The 24,264-nt window shown below is 62.1% G+C and overlaps 3 protein-coding genes across 5 annotated transcripts in view; 2 read left to right on the top strand and 1 right to left on the bottom strand.

Moving 5' to 3' along the window:
* Positions 1-4,789, bottom strand: part of ANKMY1 (ankyrin repeat and MYND domain containing 1) — a 33,656-nt gene extending 28,867 nt beyond the window's left edge. Inside the window, exons 1-3 of the mRNA XM_073217833.1 lie at positions 4,679-4,789; positions 3,697-4,260; positions 1,490-1,676 (exon numbers count right to left, since the gene is read on the bottom strand). The gene's annotated coding sequence lies outside the window, so the exon portion shown is untranslated. The remainder of the gene's footprint in view (positions 1-1,489; positions 1,677-3,696; positions 4,261-4,678) is intronic.
* A 4,333-nt stretch (positions 4,790-9,122) lies between these two features.
* On the top strand, positions 9,123-10,658 carry DUSP28 (dual specificity phosphatase 28). 2 transcript variants are annotated; one of them, XM_037009610.2, is made up of 2 exons: positions 9,123-9,616; positions 10,250-10,658. In XM_037009610.2, the coding sequence occupies exons 1-2, from the start codon at positions 9,224-9,226 to the stop codon at positions 10,343-10,345; spliced, it is 489 nt and encodes a 162-aa protein (XP_036865505.1). In that variant the 5' UTR covers positions 9,123-9,223; the 3' UTR covers positions 10,346-10,658. The 2 variants fall into 2 exon arrangements, with proteins under 2 accessions (XP_036865505.1, XP_036865504.2); XM_037009609.2 differs by having other exon boundaries at positions 9,736-10,658.
* Positions 10,659-12,545: 1,887 nt separating this feature from the next.
* RNPEPL1 (arginyl aminopeptidase like 1) lies at positions 12,546-21,623 on the top strand. Of its 2 annotated transcripts, none has more exons than XM_073217834.1 (11): positions 12,546-13,210; positions 16,371-16,511; positions 16,828-16,979; positions 17,241-17,357; positions 17,521-17,756; positions 17,997-18,110; positions 18,453-18,565; positions 18,889-18,997; positions 19,792-20,022; positions 20,094-20,236; positions 20,464-21,623. In XM_073217834.1, exons 1-11 carry the CDS (start codon positions 12,668-12,670, stop codon positions 20,944-20,946), a joined length of 2,382 nt encoding a protein of 793 aa, XP_073073935.1. In that variant the 5' UTR covers positions 12,546-12,667; the 3' UTR covers positions 20,947-21,623. The 2 variants fall into 2 exon arrangements, with proteins under 2 accessions (XP_073073935.1, XP_073073936.1); XM_073217835.1 differs by having other exon boundaries at positions 12,549-13,210; positions 20,571-21,623.
* Positions 21,624-24,264: the final 2,641 nt, after the last annotated feature.

Raw genomic sequence — 24,264 nt, 5'->3', positions numbered from 1 at the left:
CATGTTGGGGTGACTGATGTGACTATTAGAGGCGGCCACTCCATCTCGCAGAGTGGGTGCCAGGCGGCCAGCCCTCAGTGGCCACGCTCCCTCCTGCCCCATCTCTGGTGGAGGCGTGGGAGGCACCATGACACCCAGATACCCTGAGTCAACACAGGAAGGGCTGTGACCCTATCAGTGCCCCTGGGCTTGGGCCTGGGCCTGCCTCCCTCAGGAGCCCTGCGCAGGCCCCGCTCCCACCTCACCCAGCTGCTGCTCAGACTTACAGGCAGCAGGCAGGTCCAGGGAGGCCTTGGGGCGACCCGTGCGACCCTGGGGACAGGCTGGGCCTGGATGGGAGCATGGGTGTGGCTTTGATTCAAAACTCCTCCGTTCTGAGGCCATGGAGGGGGAACTCTACCTGTGCTGCTGTCCTGAGCCCCGCAGACGCCAGGGGCTGGCCCGACAGAGGCCGTCCCTCCACCGGGGCCCCTGGAGGGAAAGTCACACCACGTCCATCCCAAGCACTTCCCCATTGCTAGGCTTGACTTCCACGTGTGTTAGACAGCAGCCTTCCACCAGGAGGCTGGGGCGGGCCCTCTGCTGACCACCCGTGCCCGCAGACCACAGGCGTAGTCAGCTCAGCACAGGCGTAGGCCCCTGCCACCCCGGCCTCTGTCCTGGCCGTGGTGCACACTCCAGGCAGGGACTGGGTGGGGGACGGGGTGGGGGAGTGGCGCTCTACCAGCAGCTGCACCTGCCCCTCTGCCCACCATTGCCCAGGCTCCGCCCCAAGGCCCCTGCTGGCCTCCTCACCCGGCTCTCCTCTGGCAAGCTCACCCCGCCCGTGGCTCAACCATCACCCATAAACCACACACCCAGCCCTGGCCTCTCCAGTGAGTCCAGGCCCCAGCTGACCCCTGCCCCAGGGTCTGTGGAATGCAGTGCCCTAATGGGGCACCTGCCTGACTCACACAGCACCCACACTGGGGAAATCTGCCCCCACAAAGAGCAGGTGCCACAGCTATCAGCATCTGCCTCCACCCTGCCCCAGGTCGCAGCTGCCCGGACAGAGAACATCCAACCGAAACTGAGCCAAAGACACTTTCATGCAACTTTGGAATTGGGGCTGAGAGACCCTAATTCCATCGAGGCTGTTTCTTGAACTTTGGAGACTAAGACAGGAGGTGAGGGGCTGGGCGAAGTACCCCAGCCTTGGGCACCAAAATAAAAACACCAGGGCCCCAGGGAGAAGAGAGGAGCAGAGCTGAGGCCTCACATGGCACCTCCCAGAGGCCTCTAGTGCCAGGCACCTTCCTGCCACGCGTTTTTACAACCCTACATACCCCCCACATCGCTGCACAGTCTATCATTTGCAAGCAAAAGCTGCACCCAAGTCAGCTGAGCCAGGGCGGCAAAAAGCAGACCCCACCTGGTGCAGGGAGCCTCTGGCTGGCCCAGACACATCACCGGGAAGTCCCTCGGGGAGTGGGCCCTGGAGGCGGCTTACCTCGCCAGTTGGCCAGGAGAACTCGCCATATCCCAGCTTCGTGTCCAGACCGAACTCCCCTTGGTAGACACAGCCGTCCCGCCACTCCTGCACACCATGGACAGGCTGCACACAGGCCCCCTGCAGGTCCTGCACCCTGAGGGGGCCCTTGGGCTCCTCCTCCTCCCCCAGGGCCTCTGGGCCACCCCTGGGAAGAAGAAGGCCAATGCTGAAGAGCCAACCCTGCACACCATCGCATATCGGCCTCCCGACAACCGCGAGGCACATGCTCTAACTATCCCCATTCTCGAGAGAGGGAAACTGAAGCCCAGAGGGTGCAGCCATGGCCCAGGCCCACACAGGAAGCATAAGCATGGTAAGTGGGTGACCCCATGTCTCACAAGGGCAAAAGGCTGCCAGCGCCCAGGAGGCAGGACCCAGTAGCCCTCTCCGGCCTTGGGCTGGCCCCGCTCCCTGGAACCTGACAGTCGCCCCACTCCAACTGTTTGCTGGGAAGCCTTGTCCCCTCCACCAGCCCAGAGTGTCCAGCAGGGTCTTCTCTCAGGACCCAGCAGCACCCATCCGGAGCTGGGCAGGAGGCCGACACTTGGCAGACGCGCGTGGACCGGTGAACGGTCTAGCAAGGAGAGGGAGCTTCGGGCCAAGGGATGATCCAAGAGCAGCGTGGGGGGCAAAAAGCTGACTGGTAAGATGGACAGTGGGTGGACAGGCACAGGGATGGTGGGTGCAGAGCGAGGGGCACAGAGCATGCACCAGGTGGGCCTGCCTTCCTGTGGTCACTCCCTCACAGAACTAATCCTGACTTACAGAGGACCCCCCCCCCCGGCCCCATCACACACACACCCGCCTCTCTCTCAACTCTAAGTGCTCTCTACGGGGACTGCCTGTGGGTGTCTCCGGTCTGCAGACCTGGGCCCTGTCACACTCTGCGCCCCCTCCACCAGCTGTGAGCCCCGGAGGCTTAGCAGGGCACCTGCCTGACAAAGAAGGGCCTTGGCTGCTCAAACACAAAAATCTCTTTTGCCTTGTTGTTACATTTCCGCAAAAAGAAGGCAGGAAGGATGCCCACATGCAATGACAGTAGGGTTTGAGGACTCAGATTTGGTTCATTTTTTGTTTGTTTGCTTGCTTGCTTGCCTGTGGTTATGGGTCACATTGTGACCCCCACCCAAATTGATGTTGGAGTCCAATGAGACTGGTGTGCTTCTAAATGGGGGACATTTGGACTCAGAGAAGGGCACAGAGAGACCGCAGGAGTCACAGGGAGAAGACAGTGTCTACACGCCCAGGAGAGAGGCCTGGACCAGATGGCCCTCACGGCCTCGGCAGAACACTGCCCACGCCTGGACCTTGGGATTCCAGCCTCCAGAACAGGGAGACGCTACATTTTTGCAGTGACTCTGGGTGGCCAGACGTGTTGAAGCCACCCAGTCTGTGCTTTGTCACAGCCCTAGCAAACTAACACACCAGTGTATTCTCATTTTTCTGCATGACATAGATACTATTTAATTTTAAAATGAGGGGGAAAGAAAACTGACCATGAGAATGAGGGACATGGAAATGATTCTGAGGTCAAGCAGGAAAAGCACTGATACAGCCCATTGGCTGTAGGACCCACTGCAGGGTCACTGGCCATGGCCAGCTGGCAAGGCAGGCGAGGGCTGGACCACCTGACTCTGCCACCCGACAGGTTCCTTACCCCCTGTGACTCCGTTTCCTCAGGTGTAAAATGCGGACTATGCCAGCCTGCTCGGGCTGACATCACAAAGCATGGCCGACTGGGGGCCTGAACTTCAGACATCTGAAGCCGGACATCAGGATCACGGCGGCTGCAGACTTGGCCCAATGAAGGCCACTTCCTACACACACACACACACACACACACACAGGCAGAGGGAGGGAGCTGTAACACACACACACACAGGCAGAGGGAGGGAGCTGTAACACACACACACACAGGCAGAGGGAGGGAGCTGTAACACACACACACACATACACACACAGGCAGAGGGAGCTGTAACACTCGCAAACACACACACACCCCTCCGGCCCAGAGGCAGAGGGAGGGAGCTGTAGTCTCTTCCCCTTCCCAGAGGGGCACTAATCTCACCCTGTGGCTCCATCTTCAGGATAGCATCCAGGCTTCACTGACCTCCGAAAGCCCCCATCCCTAACACAATCACCTGGGGGCAAGGGCTTCAACATACCAATGTCGGTGGGGGGAGGGGCAGACAGTTCAGTCCAGTCCGTAACAGGCACGAATACTCTGGGGTCACAGGGCGGGTTTTATGAGATGTCAGGGCAAGGCTCTGAGGGCAGCACCTGGCCCAGAGAAGGCCTGTGATGTGTCCGCTCCGGCCTTGAAGGTGCTGCGCCCCTTGGCAGCCCCCATGGTGTAAAGCAAATGCTGCCAGAGTGTCAGGAGGTGCCAGGCCAGTTAGTGTCGTAGTTTCCCACGGTGGCTGCGATACAGTGTTGAGGCTTTTCTATTTCTCCAGAGACTAGAGTTTTGAGGGGTAAAATGACTTCGCGATTTTTAAATCCCTGCTGCGGTGCTGGATCCCAGCTAAGTCTAGTCCCTGTGCCAAGGTCTGGCCTTCCTGCAGAAGGGTTCCCGCACCTAGAGACGGAGAACCTGGGGCTCCGCAAGGCCCGCCGCTCCTCGGCGGCAGCAGGCTGGCCGCCGCTCCCCTCCAGCTGGCCTTCCGAGGTGGACTATCTGGGCCTTCGTGATAGGAGGCTGAGGAATAATCACCTTCCACGTCTCACGTCTGGAAGCCAAGCCAGGGACCCACATTCGCCGGCAGGGCCCCGGGCTGGCTCCTGAGACCCCGCCCACAGCCCCATCAGCCTCGAGAAACGAGGCCTCCTCCCCTCACCCAGTCGACGCCCCCGGAGCTGTTGAAACGACCCCCCTGCGGAAACCTTCGCCAGCACCCCGAGGGTGTCCTTCTCTTCCGTGGGGAGGACACACAGGGAGGGACTTCGGGCACCCTCCCACGACCTCGTTAGGGCCACGTCTAGGGTCAGTTCTGCCCTGGTCAGTGCCCGAGGCGGGGCAGAGAGCAGGCGCCCCCTTTCCCCGCGGGCCTCGGACACGGTCTCGCCCAACCCCGCACTCACGGCCTCCCACGCACATCGGGTCCCAAATCCCCGGCCCCCACCACGCAAACACGGTGCCCAGGGTACCCGGCCCGCGCACACGCTCCACCGCCGTCCCCGCGGACCTCCCCCGGGGCCGCGCCGAGGTCGGAGAGCGCACACACGGCGTACCCGCTCCGCGGGGCTCGCAGCTCTGCTCGCCCAGCGCCGGGAGCGTCACGTTTCCCTGGAGACCGGCCGCCCACGTGCCCGGGCCCCTGCCAATCCCCGCGCCCGGCCTTCCCAGGCCCCGCCCCCTCCCGCCCCGAGCTCCCACCGGCCCGGGAACCGCTCTGTGACCTCACAGGGCCCCGGCCCCGCGCCCCGCCGAGCCCCCCGGCCGTCAGCGAGAGCGCGCGACCGCACCTCGGACGCCCACGTGGGTATCCTGCAGAGGACGGCGGGCCAGCCTCGGGCCCAGGGCTCCCCGCGCCGAGGACCGCGCCGAGGAGCGGGAGGCACAGGGGTTAATGAACGTGCCCAGGTCACGCGCTCCACGCGGAGGGCCGGTACGTGATTGAGCTCCGACTCCAAAGCCGGGTTCCGCCGGTTCATAAATGTTCGGATGGCAGAGAGGGGGAGCTCGTGGTCTGCAGGGGGCACAAAGCGAGGCAGGGGCCCGAAGTCGCTGGGAGAGGATTAACTGCGTAGACGGAGGGGCCCCTGGAGAGGACTCCTGAATAGGGCTCCGGAGAACGCACAGGGGCTCTCCCAACAGAACACACTCCAGGGAACTGGACTTGCCGGTGGTGGGAAACAGCAAAAGGAGGTCCTGCAACTGCAGCCATGGGGGCTTCAGGGAGAGAGAGGGGCTCTCTGCAGGTCTAGGGCTTGGGGGTCTCAAGCCAGACTGCCCCTCGTAACAAGGGGAATGGGATTTGAAAGCCGATGCCCAGTCCCTCCCTCCCCCACCGCCTAGATGTGCAGGGACCGAGGGCGCTTCCTCTACCCCATCTCACTGTCTGTTCCCCAATCACCTCTCCCCACCCCTTGGAACCCACTCTGGTTCCTGGATCGCAAATCTCTGGACCTCTTGTCCTTCCTTCCCAGGTCCCCTCTCTGTCCTGCTCTCTCCAGCTACAGCTTGGGAAGCAGCAGCGACAAACTGAGCTGTTTTAAACTTGTTGGGAAAAGAAGAAAAACGGTCAAACGTGTTAAACCATACCACCTGTTGTGGGTTGAATGGTGTCCCTGTCCCCCAAAAAGGTTAAGTTGAAGTCTTACCCCAGTTCTGTGAATGACCTTATGTGGAAATAGGGTCTTTGCAGATGTAATCAAGAGGCCACGCTGGGTAGGGGTGTGCCCTAAACCAAATAACTGGCGTTCTTATAAAGAGGGGGCGTGGGAGACCAGAATCCAGACGGAAGGGGCGACAGCACTCTTAAGTCACCTGGTTTGTGGTGCTTTGTTACAGTAACTCTAGGAAAATACTGTATTTTCCAGTATGAGTGACTAAACAATAGCTAAAATACAACTATGGCAAATCTGACAATTTGGGGAGATTGGCAAGACAATTTTAAATATAAAAATGTGGCCAAAAAAAGAAAAGGTGTTTTATAAACTGGAGAAAATGCAATGTGAAATGCTGAAATTTTCCTTTATTCATAAGAATATATGCATTGATATTTTAAAAATCAGGTGTATGGAGATTAAAAAGCCCTTTTTCTACAAACTGAAAAAAGTCCTACATTGACACTGAAGATGTTCAAAAGAATGTTTCCATAGTAATATATTGTTAACTGACATATTCAAGAATATTCGTTTTATGAGTCATTGATGAATTGGTAAGCTTGGTAAATTCAGATTTAACATACATCTCTAGGATGGCTGGCTTTAGGCAAATTAGCTGCCCCTGTTGGCAGTCAGTGTTTGCAAACCTGAAAACACCAGCTGAGCCTGTCATTGTTATGAAATGTAAAAAACAGCTGAGGAAGTGTGCATGGGGGAGTGGCATGTCTATTAAAATTCAGTTAAAAGCTTTGCAAAGTCAACAAAAAAGGTCAGTTAAAAATTGCAGTCAAATAGAACTCAGGTAAGCACTGTAAAAGATTGCGGGAAAATCAATTTAAAAGTCCGAAAGGATTCCGCCTAGAGATTGCTTCTCAAGTGCCTTTAAGTTCTATGAAGGGTACGAACAATCCAGAAAGCACAGCCAGGCACTGAGCACCGCTAAGGGCAACACCTTGGCTGACCCACAGCTGAGATGCTGCCAGAGGAAAGTGCGTGGACGTGTGTGTGTGTGGTTAAGTCAAAACCCAGTGTGTAAGGTGAATGGGTAAATTTTTTTTGGCCCTCCTGATTTAAATGACTGTAGATTGACTAAATGATGGGTTCAGAATTCTCATGTATCAGAATCATGTGGTGAGCATGGTAAAAGCTTCCTGGGTTCCACCGCCCAGTTTCTGATTCAGCAGGACAGGGGTGAGTCAGAATTTGCATTCTTACCAAGTTCCCAGCTGCTGCTGCTGAGATGTGGGCTACACTTTGAGAACCACTGGCATATGGTGAGGTGGGCAAGTGGAACAGAGATTATTCTATAGAGGGACTGGGCAGATGGGGTGCCTTGAATGACAGATTAAACACAAGCAGCAGCAAGACATTTTTAAGCAGGAGGACGATGCTGTCAGATGCATGCTTTGTATCTGAGGCTTTCAAGACTTTCTGCCTGGGGCCCACCACAAGACCCCACTTTATATCATGACCCGGTACAAACATAACTCAAAAAATTTCAATGAAAAGTTCTCTCTGCTGCATGCATGCATATTAGTATTTTCATGCATCCAATTCTTTTCAATACCATTTCCACAAAATAATACTAGTCATGACCGACAAAACTTATTTCACAAACCACTAATAGATCATGACTTCCTAATGAGTAGGGACAGATATTGAGAAAAGCAAGGCTTCAGAAAGCCCATTCTGGCTGCAATGAGGAAGCTGGAGGGCAGGCCCCCCCTCAGGAGGCTGTACCAAGCCCAGAAGGTGACCCAAAGTAGATGGAGCAGTCACGGTGGAGAGGATGTATTTGAGACACTTAGGGTGACTTGTTACCATTCATTAGCTTGCTGGGGTAAAGGAGTGTGAGGCTTTGGGAGAGAAAACCTACCCCAGACATCCTCCAGCAAGCCCAGAAATAGGAATGCCTTCAGGTTTGGTTTGACTCAGTGGCCCAATGTCACCAGGGTCTGTTTCTTCCACCACTGCTCTCACCTAAGCCTGGCTTCCCCTGTGGTAAGGGGAGAGCAGAGCCTTCCAAGCACCTCTCCTCCTTGGTTCCTACCCCCACCCTTTCCTGAAGCACTCACAGGGTAGGGGCTTCACTGACTGGCTGCAGGTAATCAGGGCCGGCTGTGGAGTTGGGGGACAGGCAATCTCCACCTAATTGAACGGCTCCTATCAACTCTGAGGAAAATGGGAATTTCATTCCCCAATCCCAGGAAAGTCAGTCCTCAGGGCAGAGGAAGGAAATGGATGCTGGGAAGGCTTCCGTGTAGGTGATGTCTGGATCTGCCCGGGTCAAGACCTGGCAGCAAACCGGTATTTCACTCGGAGCTCAAGAGGGAGATCCAGGTCGCAGTTAAGATCTGACAGTTACCCAGTTTGGCGGCTGCTGCTAGAATGGAGAGAATCAGGGTCACCCACAGAAACTGTAAAGGTATAGTTTGTCAAATTCAATGGGGGTGGGGGGTGGGAAGCAGAGAATAATTTCTGGTAGAATGGATTGCAAATCTTAGTAAACAATGGAGATTAATAAAAAATGGTTTTACTATTATTAGAATAAAGCTGAAACTACAATTATAATGTGTGCAGGGTTGCAAGCCAGTTACTTTTCACTGAAACATTATCCTGAAAGAGACCCGACATCAAAAAAGTCTATGGAAGAGGTCTACTTAAATGGCAGCTGTGCGGACAGTAAGCGATATCAATTTTTTTAAGTTACAATAATGACCCGAAAATTAATAATTAAGAAAAAAAATACTGGTCTACGGAGAAATGATGAAAAGTTATCGGTAGTTTTACTTTGTATGAGCCTCGTTTTACAATAAAAGAGCACTGTATTAGCAAGCAGACAAGGAACGATCACAAAGCTGTACTTAACGACGCCTCAAACGGCAATGCAGTCATAGGAGTTAAGAGGCGAAACCAGGAGACCTACACGCAACGCTACAGAGGGCATGGCCAGAGCCCCGATGAGAATGTCAGGCCCTTCCACTCGGCAGCCACAGCTGGAGGAGCCCTGCTGCCGCGGCTTGGCTCCTGGGTCAGGGATGCTAAACCCGGACGCAGGGACCTGCACCTGCAAGCCCGCTCTGGCAGCCGAGGCAGGTAAGCAAGCTCCCCGGCCCCGCTCAGCCCCTGCGGCCAATCCGACGCTCCCAGCGGCCAGGAGTCCAACCAATGGCTGCCCTTCCTATGCGCAGCCAATCGGAGGAGAGGCGTCGCTCGGCCTGGCAAATGAGGGGGCAGCCAGGGCCCTGCGGGAGGGCACCGCCAGATGCCGCGGCCCTCCGAGGCCTCTAGGACCCGGGGGCGCCCACCGGGACGCCAGGACGCCCTAAACTGACAACGGCGCCGGGCGCCCGAGCGCCGGTCATGGATCCGGGACAAGCCAGCATCCGCGGGGCCGCCCAGCCGGCCCCGCCGCTGTTTGCGCGCGTCGCCCCCTCACTCTTCCTAGGGAGCACGCGCGCCGCGGCAGCGTCGGACCTGCTGGCGCGCGCGGGCGTCACCCTGTGCGTCAACGTCTCGCGCCAGCAGCCCGGCCCGCACGCGCCCGGCGTGGCCGAGCTGCGCGTGCCCGTGTTCGACGACCCGTCCGAGGACCTGCTGGCGCACCTGGAGCCCACCTGCGCCGCCATGGAGGCCGCGGTGCGCGCCGGCGGCGCCTGCCTCGTCTACTGCAAGAACGGCCGCAGCCGCTCAGCCGCCGTCTGCACCGCCTACCTCATGCGGCACCGCAGCCTCAGCCTGGCGCAGGCCTTCCAGGTGGGGCGGGGCGGGCCTGGGAGCGACTTCCGGGGCGGGCCTTCCGGCGGGCGGGGCGCGCGGGGCGCGCGGGGCGGGGTGATTCCCGGCGCTGTGCGACCTGAGCCTCTGGTTCGCAGGCGGTGAAGAGAGCCCGCCCCGTGGCCGAGCCCAACCCGGGCTTCTGGGCTCAGCTCCAGAAGTACGAGGAGGCCCTGCGGCCCCTGCCCCGGGAGCCCTCGGGAGGAGACGCGCTGCGGGGCGAGCCCTAAGGCCTCAGCCGCGGGCCCCCAGCCCCACAGCGGGGCGCGGCGCTTCCCGCGGGCGTTCTGTCCTTCCTCGCTGCCACGCGGGCGTCCCCATTTTCCGCATCTTCCTGAAATGCAGCGGGACGGGGTCTTCGGAGACCGTCCCACCCCTGGTGGGCAGGCTTATGGGACAGGATTTGGTCGGGAAAATCAAAACCGCTTGAGGAGTTTTAGGCAGAAAGGCATCTAATACCAAGGGGTCAAGGCCGGGGAGACAAGGTCAGGAGAGGCCGCAGGAGTCAAAAGACCCACCGACGCTGGCCGCCACTGTGAAGTGGGCAGCCTGGCGGACGCCTGCGGCCAAGCCCCAGCCTGCCACCAGCTGGAGCCGTGTGGCTTTGCGCAGCCTTCACAGCGGTCCGGTCTCAACCCAGCCGGGATCCAGCGGAGAGTCCGCGGCTTCCAGACTTGCAGCTGCCGCCCAGGGTGCAGGGCCACGTGACAGGCCGCCCAGCATGGGCGCGGCTGGGGCTCCCAGCGTCCAGCATCCCACGGCCACCCTCACGCCAATGATGCCCCGGCCCGCAGTGCCTCTGAGCGTGTGGATTCCTTCTCTGGTGTAGACGCATCTCACCTGGATCCCATGGCCTAAAGACTACTAGAAAATCATCATCGTCAGCATCCCCTAAATAAGGTAGTGGGGAAAGCAAAAGGGAAAAACTGGGCAACACGTGTAAATTACAGAAACTACAGTCCCTTGTTTATACGTACAAATACAGACAAGGTGATTAATAAAATGCTGTGGCTGGTGTTTATCATTTCCCTTTTCCTCTGCTCGCTCTTCCCTCACTGGTCCAGGTCTTTCCTGATGGGGTGATGAGCCTATCCTGAAGGGCCCTGATGGCCCTGCCTGCTTTGGTGCTGGGGCCTCCATCTCCTCTCCCACGACCCAGGAGTACTGGGAGGCATCAGGGTGTCCTGACTTCAGTGCCCTCCTCCCGGCCCACTGAAGAGCAGCAAAGCCCAGCTCCTAGGAGTCATGATCGGTCACTCCTACGCAATGTGCCTGAGGAGCCCCAAACAGCTATGTGGTGGGTGGCTCGGCCTCCTGTCCCAGGGAGCACATGTCCGGGGCGGAAAGCACCCTTCCTGGGAAGGGAGGACCCAGCAGAGCCTGACACTGTGCGGTTTCTGGCTGTGTAGGAGCACCTCCATCATAGGTACCGGGGATTGCATCGAAGACTCAGGAGAGGGGCGAGGAGTTTGATCGGCCCTGCAACAACCTGAATTCTTATGTGAGGACATCTCGGTGGCCCGTCTCAAGCCACGGGTCCAAGAATCCACCTGCTACTTGCTGACTGGGCGTCCTTGCTGGTCTGCAGCCCTCTGCTCTGCGCCCAGACCCCTGGACAGGCCCAGGCAAGGTGGGATGGGGCAGGTAGGATATGTTACTGCCTCAGCACTCACCTCCTAAATGATGTGTGCTCCAGGACCCTGCCGGCCCTTAAAGGAAGCACCGTCCCACACTTTCTGCAGTGATGGAAGGTCGACTCTGTTCCGTACAGTTGCCACTGAGCTACACACTACCCCCACCAGCACACAGAGACCACCTTTATGGCTAGTGCAACCGAGTGGCTAGTGTTACTATATTTAATAAAAACCTAAACAGCCACACAAGGTTAGTGGCTACCTTAGGTGACAGCACAGCCCTGAGGCTCCACATGGCCCACCACACAGACCACTGGTCTCAATGGGGCACTGGCTGCGGGCATTTGAGAATCATTCCCTAATCCCAGGACCTGAGCCCACCGAATGGACGAATAACTGAGGTTACACTTCCCGGGAAGCAGAGACCACAGGGAGAGGTGGCCACTGCCACACTGTGGGTAAAATTGTAATATTTCCAGAATATCTTGCCTGGCTTTAGTACATCTGTATATCAACAAGCGTTGGGAGGTGGAAAGAGGTATGGCTTCAGGGCATTTGCGTCATTCCTCAGGGGTGGAGAGAAGGTCATCTCCCTATCAGTGGGTAATTACCTGGGCAAGGAGGGCTTATCTGTGCCTGAGAGGGGAGGGGAGGGCCGGCTTTGCTTCTGCTGGAGCAGGAAAGAGAGAAGGGCCTGGACTGCAGTTTGTAAGCAATAAATAGGTTTTAAACTTTATTTCTCCCTTCGACTGATTTCGGTTTTAGAGGTATTTTGCCCTGGGATTTCCTCTCCCCGGACTTAACACACACGCACCTACCAGGCAGCGTCCCTGGAGGCCGGTGCTCCAGCTCCTGGGGTCGGCGGGTGCAGGCCGGGTAGGAAGCGCACAGGGTTTGGAAGACCGCTGGGCCGCGCGGCGCATCCAACTCTAGTGCGCCCGGTCCCCAACTTACAAGGTCCCCAGGTCCCTGGCCCTGCGCGCACTGAACCCCCGGCTGTCGGTCCCCGCCGCGCACGGCACCCGGAGCTCCCCAGGCCCCGGCGCGCCGCGCCGCCTGCACCCGCTCCCAGCGCACAGCGCCTCAGCACCCGGGACCCACGCTCACAGAGGCCTGGCACCCTGCCGTCCCGCGAACAGCGCCCGGGCTCCGCGCACAACACCCCCGGCCCCCAAGTCCCCGCGCACAGCGCCCCCGGCGGCGGCCGAGCGGAGGCCGAGCGGGGCGGTGCACGGCGCGGGGCCGGGCCGGGCGGCTCCCGGCGCGACTTCCTGTTGTGCCCGCGCCCCGCCGCCGCCGCCGCTGCCGCCGCCGCCGCCGCTGCCCGGCGCCCCTCGCCCGCTCCCCGCGACCTGGCGCGGCCGCCGCCCATGGATTTCACCTAGCGGGGGCGGCCATGGCGGCGCAGTGCTGCTGTCGCAAGGCGCCGGGTGCCGAGGCCGCGCCCGCACGCCCGCCGCCCGAGCCGCCGCCCGCCCTGGACGTGGCCTCCGCCTCCAGCGCGCAGCTCTTCCGCCTCCGCCACCTGCAGCTGGGCCTGGAGCTGCGGCCCGAGGCGCGCGAGCTGGCCGGCTGCCTGGTGCTCGAGCTGTGCGCGCTGCGGCCCGCGCCCCGCGCGCTCGTGCTCGACGCGCACCCGGCCCTGCGCCTGCACTCGGCCGCCTTCCGCCGCGCCCCCGCCGCCGCCGCCGCCGCTGCCGCCGCCGAGCCGCCCTGCGCCTTCGCCTTCGCCGCCTCCGGGCCCGGGCCCGCGCCCGCGCCGCCGCAGCCCGCCTTCCCCGAGACGCGCGGCGCCGAGCCCGCCTGCTGCCCGCTGGCCTTCAGGGTGGACCCGTTCACCGACTACGGCTCCTCACTCACCGTCACGCTGCCGCCGGAGCTGCAGGCGCACCAGCCCTTCCAGGTCATCCTGCGCTACACCTCGACCGACGCCCCTGCCGTGAGTCCCGCAGGGTGGGCGCGGGGCTGTGGGGCTGCTCGTGGGGCGGCGTCTTCAGGCAGCCTCCCCGCGCTGCCAGGCCAGGGGTCATTAGTATGCGCTTTGCGCTTTGGGCAGGTGATCTGAGCCTGGGGCACCTGCCGAAAGGACGGGGCCAGCCTGGCCCTGGAGAGGCCCTGGCTTTGAGCCTGGCATTACCCCACATGGCCCTGGAGTCCTGTCCAGGTGCGTCAGCGATTCCCAGCCGGTGCTAGGACGTCCTTTGGAGCCCTCAGACAGTGAGGACAGTGAGAGCCCAGGGGCTGGCCCACTGGGTGGTGGGCACAGGGGACAGCATGCCACCAAGGGGTGTGCAGGGACTGCCCTTGCCTGGGGACAGTGGCAATTTCTGGTGGACATATCCCAAGCCAGGCATCTGCTGGAGCCTGGCATTGAGTGGCAGGCCAGGGGCGGCGTCAGACGGGGAAGAAGGGCCTCCCTGTGACCTGGGCCTTTAGAGGACTTTCGGGCTTCAGATATGCTGTCTGGGGGTGGCATAAGGAGCCACGCTGCCAGAATGGGAGGCACAGAGGGCTGGGTTGGCACTAATGCTTTGTGCCCCCTGGGAAAGGACTGGCAGGGTGCTGCAGCTGGACCACCCATACACAGACAGTCATGTAGGCTCTGCAGTACATGGGGCACAGAGCACCCACAGCCTCAGAGGCTCTGCCGGAAGGCCTTGGTGGCCCAGGTCAGGCACTGTGGCTGCAGCACGTGCACCAGGCCACCCTTCAGGATGGAGCAGGGCCTCTGCTCCTGCCGCATGGAGGTTTCCAGATTCCTGTGTGGACAGCACACGTGTGACTCTACTTCCCCCCCACACAATATGCACACAGCCCAGGGGGGCTGCAGGAGGTTCTACCTGTCACTGCCTGTGGCACAGAAGTGGACAGGGAGATGGACTGGGGCTGTAGAGACTCAGACTTAGGGATGCTGCACACTCTGGGGCCCAAGCCCCTTGCACCCCATTCCTGAACCCACCCCAGCACAGATTCTTCCCTCCTTCTTCACCATCCCATCAGTAACTATACCTCTGCTGCCTGCATGCCCTGATGGGAGCTGGCATCCCACCTGGGGCAGAGCCTGGCCTGCCTGGGGTCTGTCCCAGCCCCTCACTCCCAGGGAGAACTGTGGGCCCCATTGGTCTCTGAGGCTAAGGGTGGGCCCTCTGGCTGGGCTGAGAAGTGGACACGGGCAGTGGGAACAGGTGGGCACAGGTGAAGGAGGAGTCAGGAGGGGCGGCGGTGGAGGAGATGTGAGAGGGTTAGTGGGATGAAGGGGGGTTGGAGGAATGTGGGGGCTTGTCCCCAGTGTGGGCCAAGGGATCCTGCAGTGGGATCCCCTGCAGGAGTCTCCTCAGTGCGGGCTGCTGGGTCCCAGGCAACCAGAACAGGCCTTCTGAACAGCTGAGGCAGCCCAGGGGTCCACAGGAAAGGAAAATACTGCTGCAGGCTCTGGAGTGACTCCGAGCTGAGAGACAGAGATGCCGCAGCCAAGAGAAGTTTTGAACAAGTCTGTGGACACTGGTGGGGGTCCGGCCAGCTCTGCAGGAGCAGGAGAGGAAGCCTGCCAGGTCTGGGAATCTACTCGAGTCTGGGGTCTGCAAGGGAGGCAGCCCCTCCTGGGTCTGGGGTCTGTGGAAGAGGCAGCCCCACCGGGTGTGGTGTCCACTGCCCCTGTGATTACAGAATGACACAATCCCAGGTGGCAAGCCACTGCGGTGGCTGCCAGCTGTGGATGCCACAGGCCTGTTACTTGCAGACAGGTATGTAGTAGTGGCGTCCTTCCAAAATGGCCTGGGAACACCCATGTGCACTCAGTTGCTCAAGTGGACAGGCACCATCCAGTTTGCTTCAGTGGCTGTCCCAGCAGCAGGGCGTGTGGAGAGCAGGTGCCGCTCCGTGCAGGCTGGCTGTGGTTGGGTGAGCCCCCCAGGACCCTGCACCAAACCCACTGGAGGTACCAGGGTGCCTTGGCGGAAAATGAACCAGGATGTGTCACGCTGGCACTGGGCCAGGCAGCAGGAGGGTGCAGGGGAGGGGTAGGGCCTGGCCTTGGCATTTGGGGCCTCAGAGGCTTCCATGGCAGGGGAGGCTGGCTGAGCAGCAAGTGTCCGGCAGGCATGGAGGCAGACAAGGAGTCCAAGGAGCGCGCCCGTTCCCTGCCCTGCACAGGCCCCTTGGACCGACAGGCTGCAGAGGGAAGGTGGCTTCTGGGCGGAGGCCATCGGCATCCTCGTCTCTCCTCCCCAAGCCCACGTCCACCCCGTTGCTGCCCTTCCTGAGGACACCTATGTGAGCAGGTGGCAGGGGCATGTCCCCCATCCTGCAGACGAGGGCGGCCCCTGCAGTGTGGCCTCGGCTTTGGCTGTGCTGCAGGCTCTACCCACTGTGCTCCGGGCACGGGCCCGGCAGCCGGCCCACGGCCACGCCTGTCCAGCCCGTACTCTCCAAGTGCCTGGCCTCGGCTCCCCGCCACCGTCCCCTGGCCCAAAGCCCATCCCCCAGTGGGGGTCCCTCCAGCAAAGTGGCCCTGGGCTCGTCATGCTTGCCGCCTTCCAGCAGGGGGTCATCAGCAAACACTGGTCGCCCCTCATCTCCCCAGTCCCGGCTCTTTCCTCCCTGAGAACAGATCTTGGCCAGCCTGTAAGAATTCGGTCTGGGCCGTTCTGACTGCCTCAGCTCCCCTCTGGGAGTGGGGATGAGAGGCACAGGCCGAGTGACCCCTGGGCTGGCCCTGGTGAGGTGGTGCGGGCACACTCAGTGAGCTCCCTGCCTGCCTGAGAGGCGGGTGATGACCGTGACCAGGAGAGGCTTTGGCCCTGGATGAGCCAGATGGGGCCGTCCCCTCCCACACCCTTCCTCCCTCCCTCTCCGTCTGCTGCGCGCGAGGCTCTGGGCCCTCGAGGCAACCTGCCAGCTCTTAGGAAGCAAGGCATGGCATAGGGCCGTCCTGGCGTCCCTGTGTGCCTTGGGGTACCCTGCATCCCTGAGGAGTTGAGGGCCAGCCGCCAGCAGCTCGGCTCCCCAGAAGGCCTTGGCCCACTGTGATGGAGAGGGCGGCACTGGCCCAAGCCCACCGGGAAGACTTCTCTGATGCCCTGCCTGCTTCCCGCCTGCAGATCTGGTGGTTGGACCCTGAGCTCACCTACGGCAGTGCCAAGCCCTTCGTCTTCACCCAAGGACACTCTGTCTGCAACCGCTCCTTCTTCCCCTGCTTCGACACACCCGCCGTCAAGTGCACCTACTCAGCCGTTGTCAAGGTCGGCGTCCAGCAGCCTGGCCCACCTCGCTCCCACACACCTGGGACCACCTGTCTTGCTGTGCAGGAGGCGGCGGCCTGACGGGGGCCCAGTGCAGTCCGGGGGCTCTTTGGGATGAGGTTCCCTGATAGTGATGGGGCTCCCCATCCAGGCTGTGGGCTTCCCATCGCAGAGAGCGGGCTCCCTGCCCAGGTTGTAGGGCTCCCCATCCAGGCTGTGGACTTCCCATCACGGAGAGGGGGCTCCCTGAGCAGAGTTATAGGATTTTCCAGTGGGCACATGGGGTGCCCTGATGGTGGAGCCCCCTTGTGTGCAGGCGCCGCTGGGGGTGCAGGTGCTGATGAGTGCCACGCAGAGCACCTACGTGGAGGAGGAGGGTGTCTACCGCTTCCACATGGAGCACCCCGTGCCCGCCTACCTCGTGGCCCTTGTGGCTGGGGACCTCCAGCCGGCAGACATCGGGCCCAGGTGAGGCTGCTGCCTCTTGGTTCCTGCGGCCACTGCTGCTGTCTGGGGCCCAGGCTTTGGGGAGATGCCCCCATGGGCTGGGTGTGCAGCCTGAACGGTGGCCACCAAGTGAGGTGGGGTGGCAGGCAGCGGCTGGCAGGCAGGCAGGCCAGATGAGGCGTGTGTAGGTGGCATTTGAGCCCAGCGGCAGAGGGAAGTCCGGGCGGGGTGGGCGGGGTGGGGTCCTCTCAGCCCCGGCCCGCCCTCTCCGCCTCGTGACAGGAGCCGGGTGTGGGCCGAGCCGTGCCTACTGCCCACGGCCACCAGCAAGCTGTCAGGTGCAGTGGAGCGGTGGCTGAGCGCCGCTGAGCGACTGTACGGGCCGTACATGTGGGGCAGGTATGTCCTAGGGCCCCTGGCGGCAAGAGGGTCCGGAGGGCAAGGCCCTGCCCTCCCAAGGAGCGAGCAGGCTGCAGGGAGCCCGGCCCGGCCTGAGGGGGGAGGAGTGCTGGTGCCCAGGTCCCAGCCCGCCCACGGCCCGCCTGCCCCACCCCCCGGGCAGGTACGACATCGTCTTCCTGCCCCCGTCCTTCCCCATCGTGGCCATGGAGAACCCCTGCCTCACCTTCATCATCTCCTCCATCCTGGAGAGTGATGAGTTCCTCGTCATCGACGTCATCCACGAGGTGGCCCACAGCTGGTTCGGCAACGCTGTCACCAACGCCACGTGGGAGGAGATGTGGCTGAGCGAGGGCCTGGCCACCTATGCCCAGCGCCGCATCACCACTGAGACCTACGGTACTGCCCGCAGCGGGCGGGGGGCTGGGCAGGCTGGCACCCCTGGGGATCCCCGCACTGTGCCAGGGGCTGAGTCCAGCCCGGCCCCCAGGGTGCAGCCTCCTGCCATGCATGTGTCCAGCAGGGTGGCCGTGGGTCAGCCCCACACAGCCCAGGGCAGGGAGCCGCCAGGTGGCAGCGCCGCCCCGGATGCTCAGGCCTGCCCGCTCCCGCCTCCCCTGCCTCTCTGACCCTGCCCAGGTGCCGCCTTCACCTGTCTGGAGACGGCCTTCCGTCTGGATGCCCTGCACAGGCAGATGAAGCTCCTTGGAGAGGACAGCCCAGTCAGCAAGCTGCAGGTCAAGCTGGAGCCAGGTGCCACTCCCGCCACAGGCTGCCCCAGGCCCTGCAGAAGTCACCCTGCAGAGCCTGCCTGCCCGACTGCCTCTGGCTGGGGTGTCAGTGTGCCCACTGTAGCTGGATCCCTACAGAGGCCAGGCTGGGCCCCCCTGGCCTCCCTGAGCTGGCCACTGCCCCTCACGGGCCCTGTGCACCGGTCACCGGTACAGCCCTCGTCCCCCCCAGAGGCACTCAGGCAGGGCAGTCCCCATCCTGCAGCCCTCGGCCCCTCCTGCTGCACAGACCCTGAGCGCCCTGACCCCACCCATGGGACGCAGGAAGTGGAGCACCACCCACAGCGGGGGTGTCCCCTTGCAGGAGTGAATCCCAGCCACCTGATGAACCTGTTCACCTATGAGAAGGGTTACTGCTTCGTGTACTACCTGTCCCAGCTCTGTGGGGACCCCCAGCGCTTTGACGACTTTCTCCGGGTGAGTGGCCTCCTCCTCAGGGCAGGCCCTGCCCTCTGAGCCCTCCCCAGTCCTGTAGCCACCCCTCTGCCCCGAGGTTGGGATGGAGCCCATGGGACCTGCGTGTCAGCTAGGACCTGGCTCGCCTTCCCTTGGGGGCAGTGCCTGGAGCGCCCCCTTCTGTGTCACCCACCCTCCCAGTTTGGCCAGTCGGCAGTCCCTCCCTGGGCCTGGCACAGCCCTGGTGCGGGGGCCTCGGTACGGCGCCCAGGGGGGCCTGGCCGTGCTGTGGTGGGGGACAGCGCCCAGCCCCAGCCCTGCTGAGCCCCCCACCACCGGCGCAGGCCTACGTGGAGAAGTACAAGTTCACCAGCGTGGTGGCCCAGGACTTGCTGGACTCGTTTCTGAGCTTCTTCCCGGAGCTGAGGGAGCAGAGCGTGGACTGCCGGGCAGGTGAGGCCCGCGGCCGGCCATGCATCCAAGGCCAGCTGCCCTTGGCACCCCCCAGGGCACTGGCCTAAGGATGGGTGGGGAGTCTCCACTGCACAAGATGCCTCTTCAGCCGGCAGAAAGCCCCTCGGGTCACCTGGCCTTCCTTCAGCCGAGCTCCCCAGATGGTGTGGGCCTCAGGCAGGGACACCGTGGGCGCAGAGAGCAGGGTGTGCGCCCCAGCTCCGCGGGGCCAGGGGGCTTCGCTGAGGGGTATACCGGCATTTAGGCCGAGCAAGCCAATTAGGAAACTCCAGAAAGAGGGCCCAGGGCAGGGTCTGCAGAGCGGAGTGAGGTTTGCCTCAGGGGTGCCTGCTCAGGCAGGGCCCACGGGGGTGCCCCTGGGGTCTGAGGGCTTGGGGGCAAAGAAGAGGCTGGAGGAGGCTGGAGGGAGATGCCAAGACTGCTAGAGGGTGACGAGGTGTGGCTGGATGCTTGGGTGAAGTGACACCCTATGTTGTGGAAGGTTCGATAGGTGTCCCGGGGTTTTGGGGGTGGGGGATGGGCAGAACCTGCCCCCACCGCCCAGAACCAGGGCTTTGAAGCAGGAATGTCGCCTCCCCAGGGTGTTGCTGCCCCCACTCCACGGCCCTGAGGTCGGGTGTAAAGTGTGTCCCTGGCTTGGGCCTGTGAGAGGCGTGCAGGGCTGGGACAACCATGCCTGGGGCCGCCCTCCAGCCCTGCGGCCTCCTGGGCAGGCCTGCTCGGGCAGCCCCTCCCCAGCCGGGCCCACGTCCCAGGATCACGTCCCCCTGCAGGGCTGGAGTTTGAGCGCTGGCTCAAGGCCACAGGCCCACCGCTGGCAGAGCCGGACCTGTCCCAGGGGTCCAGCCTGACCCGGCCCGTGGAGGCCCTCTTCCAGCTGTGGACTGCGGAACCCCTGGACCAGGCGGCCGCCTCGGCCAGTGCCATCGACATCTCCAAGTGGAGGACCTTCCAGACGGCGCTGTTCCTGGACCGGCTCCTGGACGGGTCCCCGCTGCCCCAGGGTGGGTCCCAAGGCTGCTGGGGTGGCGGGGGAGGGTGCCTGCCCGGCCCTGACCTACCCGCGGCCCCGCAGAGCTGGTGATGAGCCTGTCTAAGTGCTACTCCTCCCTGCTGGACTCCATGAACGCCGAGATCCGCATCCGCTGGCTGCAGATCGTGGTCCGAAACGACTACTACCCTGACCTGCACAGGGTTCGCCGCTTCCTCGAGAGCCAGGTGCAGCCCTGCGTGGGCCCTGCCCCGCCGCCCGTCCCTGCCCTCCAGTCTGAGCCAGCCCAGGCTGGGCATTCCAGAAAACAGGGTGGGGAAGATGAGGGGTCTGGGTTGGCACTGGGGCCGCACACTGGGTGGGGAATGCCCCAACCCTGCCAGTCCTCAGGGAAGCTGTGTCTGGGGGGGACAGGCCCCATCAGTGCCCCCCAGCTCAAACTCCCTGGGGACAGTGCCTCCGCAGAAGACCTGCAGTGGTCAGAGGGAGGCCAAGGGGGTCAGGGCAGGGAGCTGGCAGGCAGGCCACAAGCGGTCATCGTGACGGAGTGCCCGCCCCCAGATGTCCCGCATGTACACCGTCCCGCTGTACGAGGACCTCTGCACTGGCGCCCTCAAGCCCTTCGCCCTGGAGGTCTTCTGCCAGACGCAGGGCCGGCTACACCCCACCCTGCGCAGGACCATCCAGCACATCCTGTCCCAGGGCCTGGGCCCGGGCACGGAGCCTGGCACAGAGCCCAGAACGGAGCAGGGCAGCGCCGGAGCAGACTCGGGGGCGGACGCAGACGCGCCAGCCCTGCTGCTCGGGGACGAGGCCCCCAGCAGCACCATTTCTCTCAGGGACGTCAACGTGTCTGCCTAGCCCTGGCCTCCCAGACACCACAATGTGCCTTCTGTGGCCCGGGCCGGCCAGGACTACACCTCAGCTCTGGCTGTGAGCTCTGCCCGGGCCCACACATCCCTCCTGCGGGCTCTCCCAGGGGCCTCCTTCTGGCTAGCCGATGCCCGTGGACCTTGTCCTCCCCAGCTCTCTTGCACTGCAGGCCCCGGAGCAGCCAGCACATGCCATGCCCTCCCGTCTCAACACTGACTGCCGGGCACTGCCCCTGGGGTGCTGGCCCTGCAGTTCCCCAGCGACTGCCACATCGTGCCTTACGTCCTGCTGGGAGGCCTGGGCTGCGCTGTCCTCATAGCGTGCCTCCTCCCTGTGGAGCCCTGCACCCCGCCCCTGGGGTTGGCAGCCTCAGTTGGTCCCTGGCAGAGGGACAAGGACACAGAGATGCCCTCCATGTGGGGGCAGGGGACACTGAGGAGAGGGTGGACATCTGGGGAGGGGCCCCCAGAAAGCCTTAGCCCCTCAGGGAACACAGGGTCTTAGGCCCCAGGGGAGTGGGACAGGATAATCTGCCTTGGTCGCCTGGGGCCAGAGCAGCAATACCCCGCCAGGGAAGAGGGCGGGTGGCGCCGGTGCTGTTTAGGCCCACCATGCGGGAGAGGCCTGGGTACCTGGGGTCAGAGCTGGGCCACCCAGAGCTGCTGCAACGATCGTGATCGTCACCGTGCTCGTCCCATTAAACCCCCACTCTGCAGACGACCTCCCGGCTGCTCATCCCGACTCTGCTCTGCATCTGCCCAGTTGGGGTGGGGTTGGGAGCTGTCGCAGCCGACCTCTGACCCTTGGGCTGACGGGTCTGGCTCTGCACTCCAGCTGCTCCTGGCCTGCTGGCTGCCGTCAGAGGCCCCAGGTCCTGCCCTGCAGCCCTGGGGCCTGACCACCAGAGGAAGGCTGCCTGCACTCTCCCCAGCCCCTGGGCCAGGCCTCTGAGGTCCCGGCCCTTGAACCCTAACGTAAAGAAGACCACTTGCTGCCACCCTCTCTGTGGCCTCCCTCAGCAGTTGTCCCCCCTCCAAAACTGAGGGAAAGGAAGAGAGGAGCAGTGGGGCACTTTTGGGCTCAGAAACATGAGGGTTGCAGGCATACACCATGACAGGTGAGGAGAGAGAGGCTGTGGGCACAAGGGGCCCGGAAGAGGGAGGGAGGCAGGAATCCCACCTGACGTGTCACCGTGAAGGGCGGCTGAGCCGTGGCTGCTGAGAGCGACACCGCCCTGCAGATGAGGGGCTCCCGTCTCAGGGACAGAGGGGCACTTGCCATGACTGGTCTCTGCAAGTTGGCACTGTGGGGTCTCACACCAGAATCATGCTCTGGCCCTGAAGTAATGTCACCCAACCCACTGGCCAGACCCAGGCAGAGCCCCACACTACACAAGGGGCCAGGACATGGGCTGACTGGGAAGGATGGGCCAGCGACTTGCACCACCTCGTCCAACTCTCAGGTCACCATAAATCCCATTGACTCCATCTTGCACCAAAGACCCCCATTGCCCCATGCTGGAAGATGGCCAAATCCCTGTCGTGCTGTGGGGCAAGCCCAAGCCCGGGGTATCTGGGGGTCTCCGTGAATGAGAGGCTGTGTGCCAGCCCCAGTGCAGGGCTGGGGGCCCCAGTCAACCCAGACTTGTGAGCCGGAAAGCATTTCCCAGCCCACAACAAGGACGGGATGCCGCAGGAGCGTCCTGCTGAAGGGGGCACGCAGAGGCCCCAGCAGCCCGCCTGGGAGGCTGTAAGGGACCCGTCCTGGATGTGGGTGCGTCAGGGGCTCTCTCTGGCCCTTGGCTCTGCCCTGGGAGGCTACGTCCTCTGTCTTCTTGGCCACACCTGAGCTTGGTGCTGACTAAGACGCCCCTTTGGGGTGACCTGTTTTCTCAGCCTCTTCCCTGTTCCCAAGCCTTTAGTCCTGGGCTCCCTCCTCAAACACACTGCAGCCTCCTAGCTGCTTGGCCCCAACTACAAGGGCCTGTAGCCGTGCCCACAGGCCTTCCCAGTGCTGCCCAGGAGCCCTCACGTGCTGCCTGTCTGCCCCACCTGCCAGCCTCTCCCCTGACTTTGGAAGCTATCAGGACAGGGGGTGACCTGTACTCTTGATGTCCTTGCCACACTGTCTGCCCTGGCCCAATCCGTGCAGGGGCTCTCAGCCCCACCAGCACCCACGTTCCCAACCGTTCTCCATTCCCTTCCACCATCTTGCACACCCAGAGTATCTCCTAGCCCATCTCTTCATGGTGTTTTGCCAAATGCACCCTGTGACCAACAAACTACTTATGCTTCCTGACCCCCTCCAGACCCACAAGTCACTTAAGGCAGTGTCTGCTTATGAGATTCGAGGACATGGTGGCATTTGCTGCTGTGCAGCACAGCTGGCCAACATGCCAGCCTCCAGTAACAGTCACAGCTAGCTCCAGGCCAACGACAACATGTCCTGTGTTCTGACAGTGGGCACCCTTTTATAGACACCAATTTCTGTTATGTTATGCTCCAGGACCAACTCTAACAAAGATGTTTCTCACTCATGCTAGGTGTCCACTTCAAGCCAGCAGTGAGGCATGGTGGGTGGGCTTCCCATCACCTGGGTCCTTGGTCCCTGTGATGTGTGGAGAGGCGGGCTGTGGAGGGGCTCACACTGGCAACTGCACACGCCGGAGTCCACACGCACTCCCACCATGTGTAGGGAAGTGGGGGCTTGACAGGCAGCAGTACTGACACCCACAGCTGCATTTTCAGGACAGGGAATGGCATCGGTGGTGCCAAGGAGATGACATCTCGAGGGCATGGGGGCGGCCATGGGCATCGGATCTGCTGGGGTCCAGGAGAGCGGGACCTTGAGCTGACTTCATGGTGGGCTGGACAGCTGACGCATGAACAAGGGTGGGATGGAGGCTGAGGGTCTGCCCAGGGCCCTGCCGCCCATGGCCCCTCTGGTCCCTGGGGTTGGGGAGGGTCACCGAGTTCCTCAGGCCGGGTCCTGGGAGGGCTGGCTGTCCTCTGGTGTGATCCCAGTGCACGCGTGGTCCAGTCCAGACCTGTCCCCCAGGAATGCTTCTCTGCCCCCCACTCCTACTGGGAACTGCTGGTGCTCAGTCCCTCTGCTAAGGCTGGGTGCCTCGGGCAGACCTGAAGATCCACATCCCTCCCTCCATCAGCCGAGCACCCGCCTGGGGGAGCACCCGTCCGTGACAGGGCCAGCGACCCCGCAGGCACCCTGCAGAAGCGGGGCCGGCAGCGTGACCCGAGGAGGGCTTCACAGCTCACGGAATTGTGGTCTCAGCCAACGGGGCTGAAACAGCCATAAAAAAGGGATCGGCCATCATGAGACATGAAACGAACCAGTCAGAGACCTTGGGAGTTGTTTTTATTAA

This window comes from Manis javanica, chromosome 12, assembly GCF_040802235.1.
Source record: "Manis javanica isolate MJ-LG chromosome 12, MJ_LKY, whole genome shotgun sequence".
In the NCBI taxonomy this organism is placed as follows: domain Eukaryota; kingdom Metazoa; phylum Chordata; class Mammalia; order Pholidota; family Manidae; genus Manis; species Manis javanica.
This window is presented reverse-complemented; position numbering and strand designations above follow the sequence as displayed.

Coding starts and splice junctions, on each gene's coding strand:
- DUSP28 (XM_037009609.2), top strand. CDS start 9,224: ATGGATCCGGGACAAGCCAGCATCCGCGGGGCCGCCCAGCCGGCCCCG. Junction 9,617..9,735: donor GCCTGGCGCAGGCCTTCCAG/GTGGGGCGGGGC, acceptor TCTGGTTCGCAG/GCGGTGAAGAGAGCCCGCCC.
- RNPEPL1 (XM_073217834.1), top strand. CDS start 12,668: ATGGCGGCGCAGTGCTGCTGTCGCAAGGCGCCGGGTGCCGAGGCCGCG. Junction 18,566..18,888: donor GCTTTGACGACTTTCTCCGG/GTGAGTGGCCTC, acceptor CCACCGGCGCAG/GCCTACGTGGAGAAGTACAA. Junction 18,998..19,791: donor GAGCGTGGACTGCCGGGCAG/GTGAGGCCCGCG, acceptor GTCCCCCTGCAG/GGCTGGAGTTTGAGCGCTGG.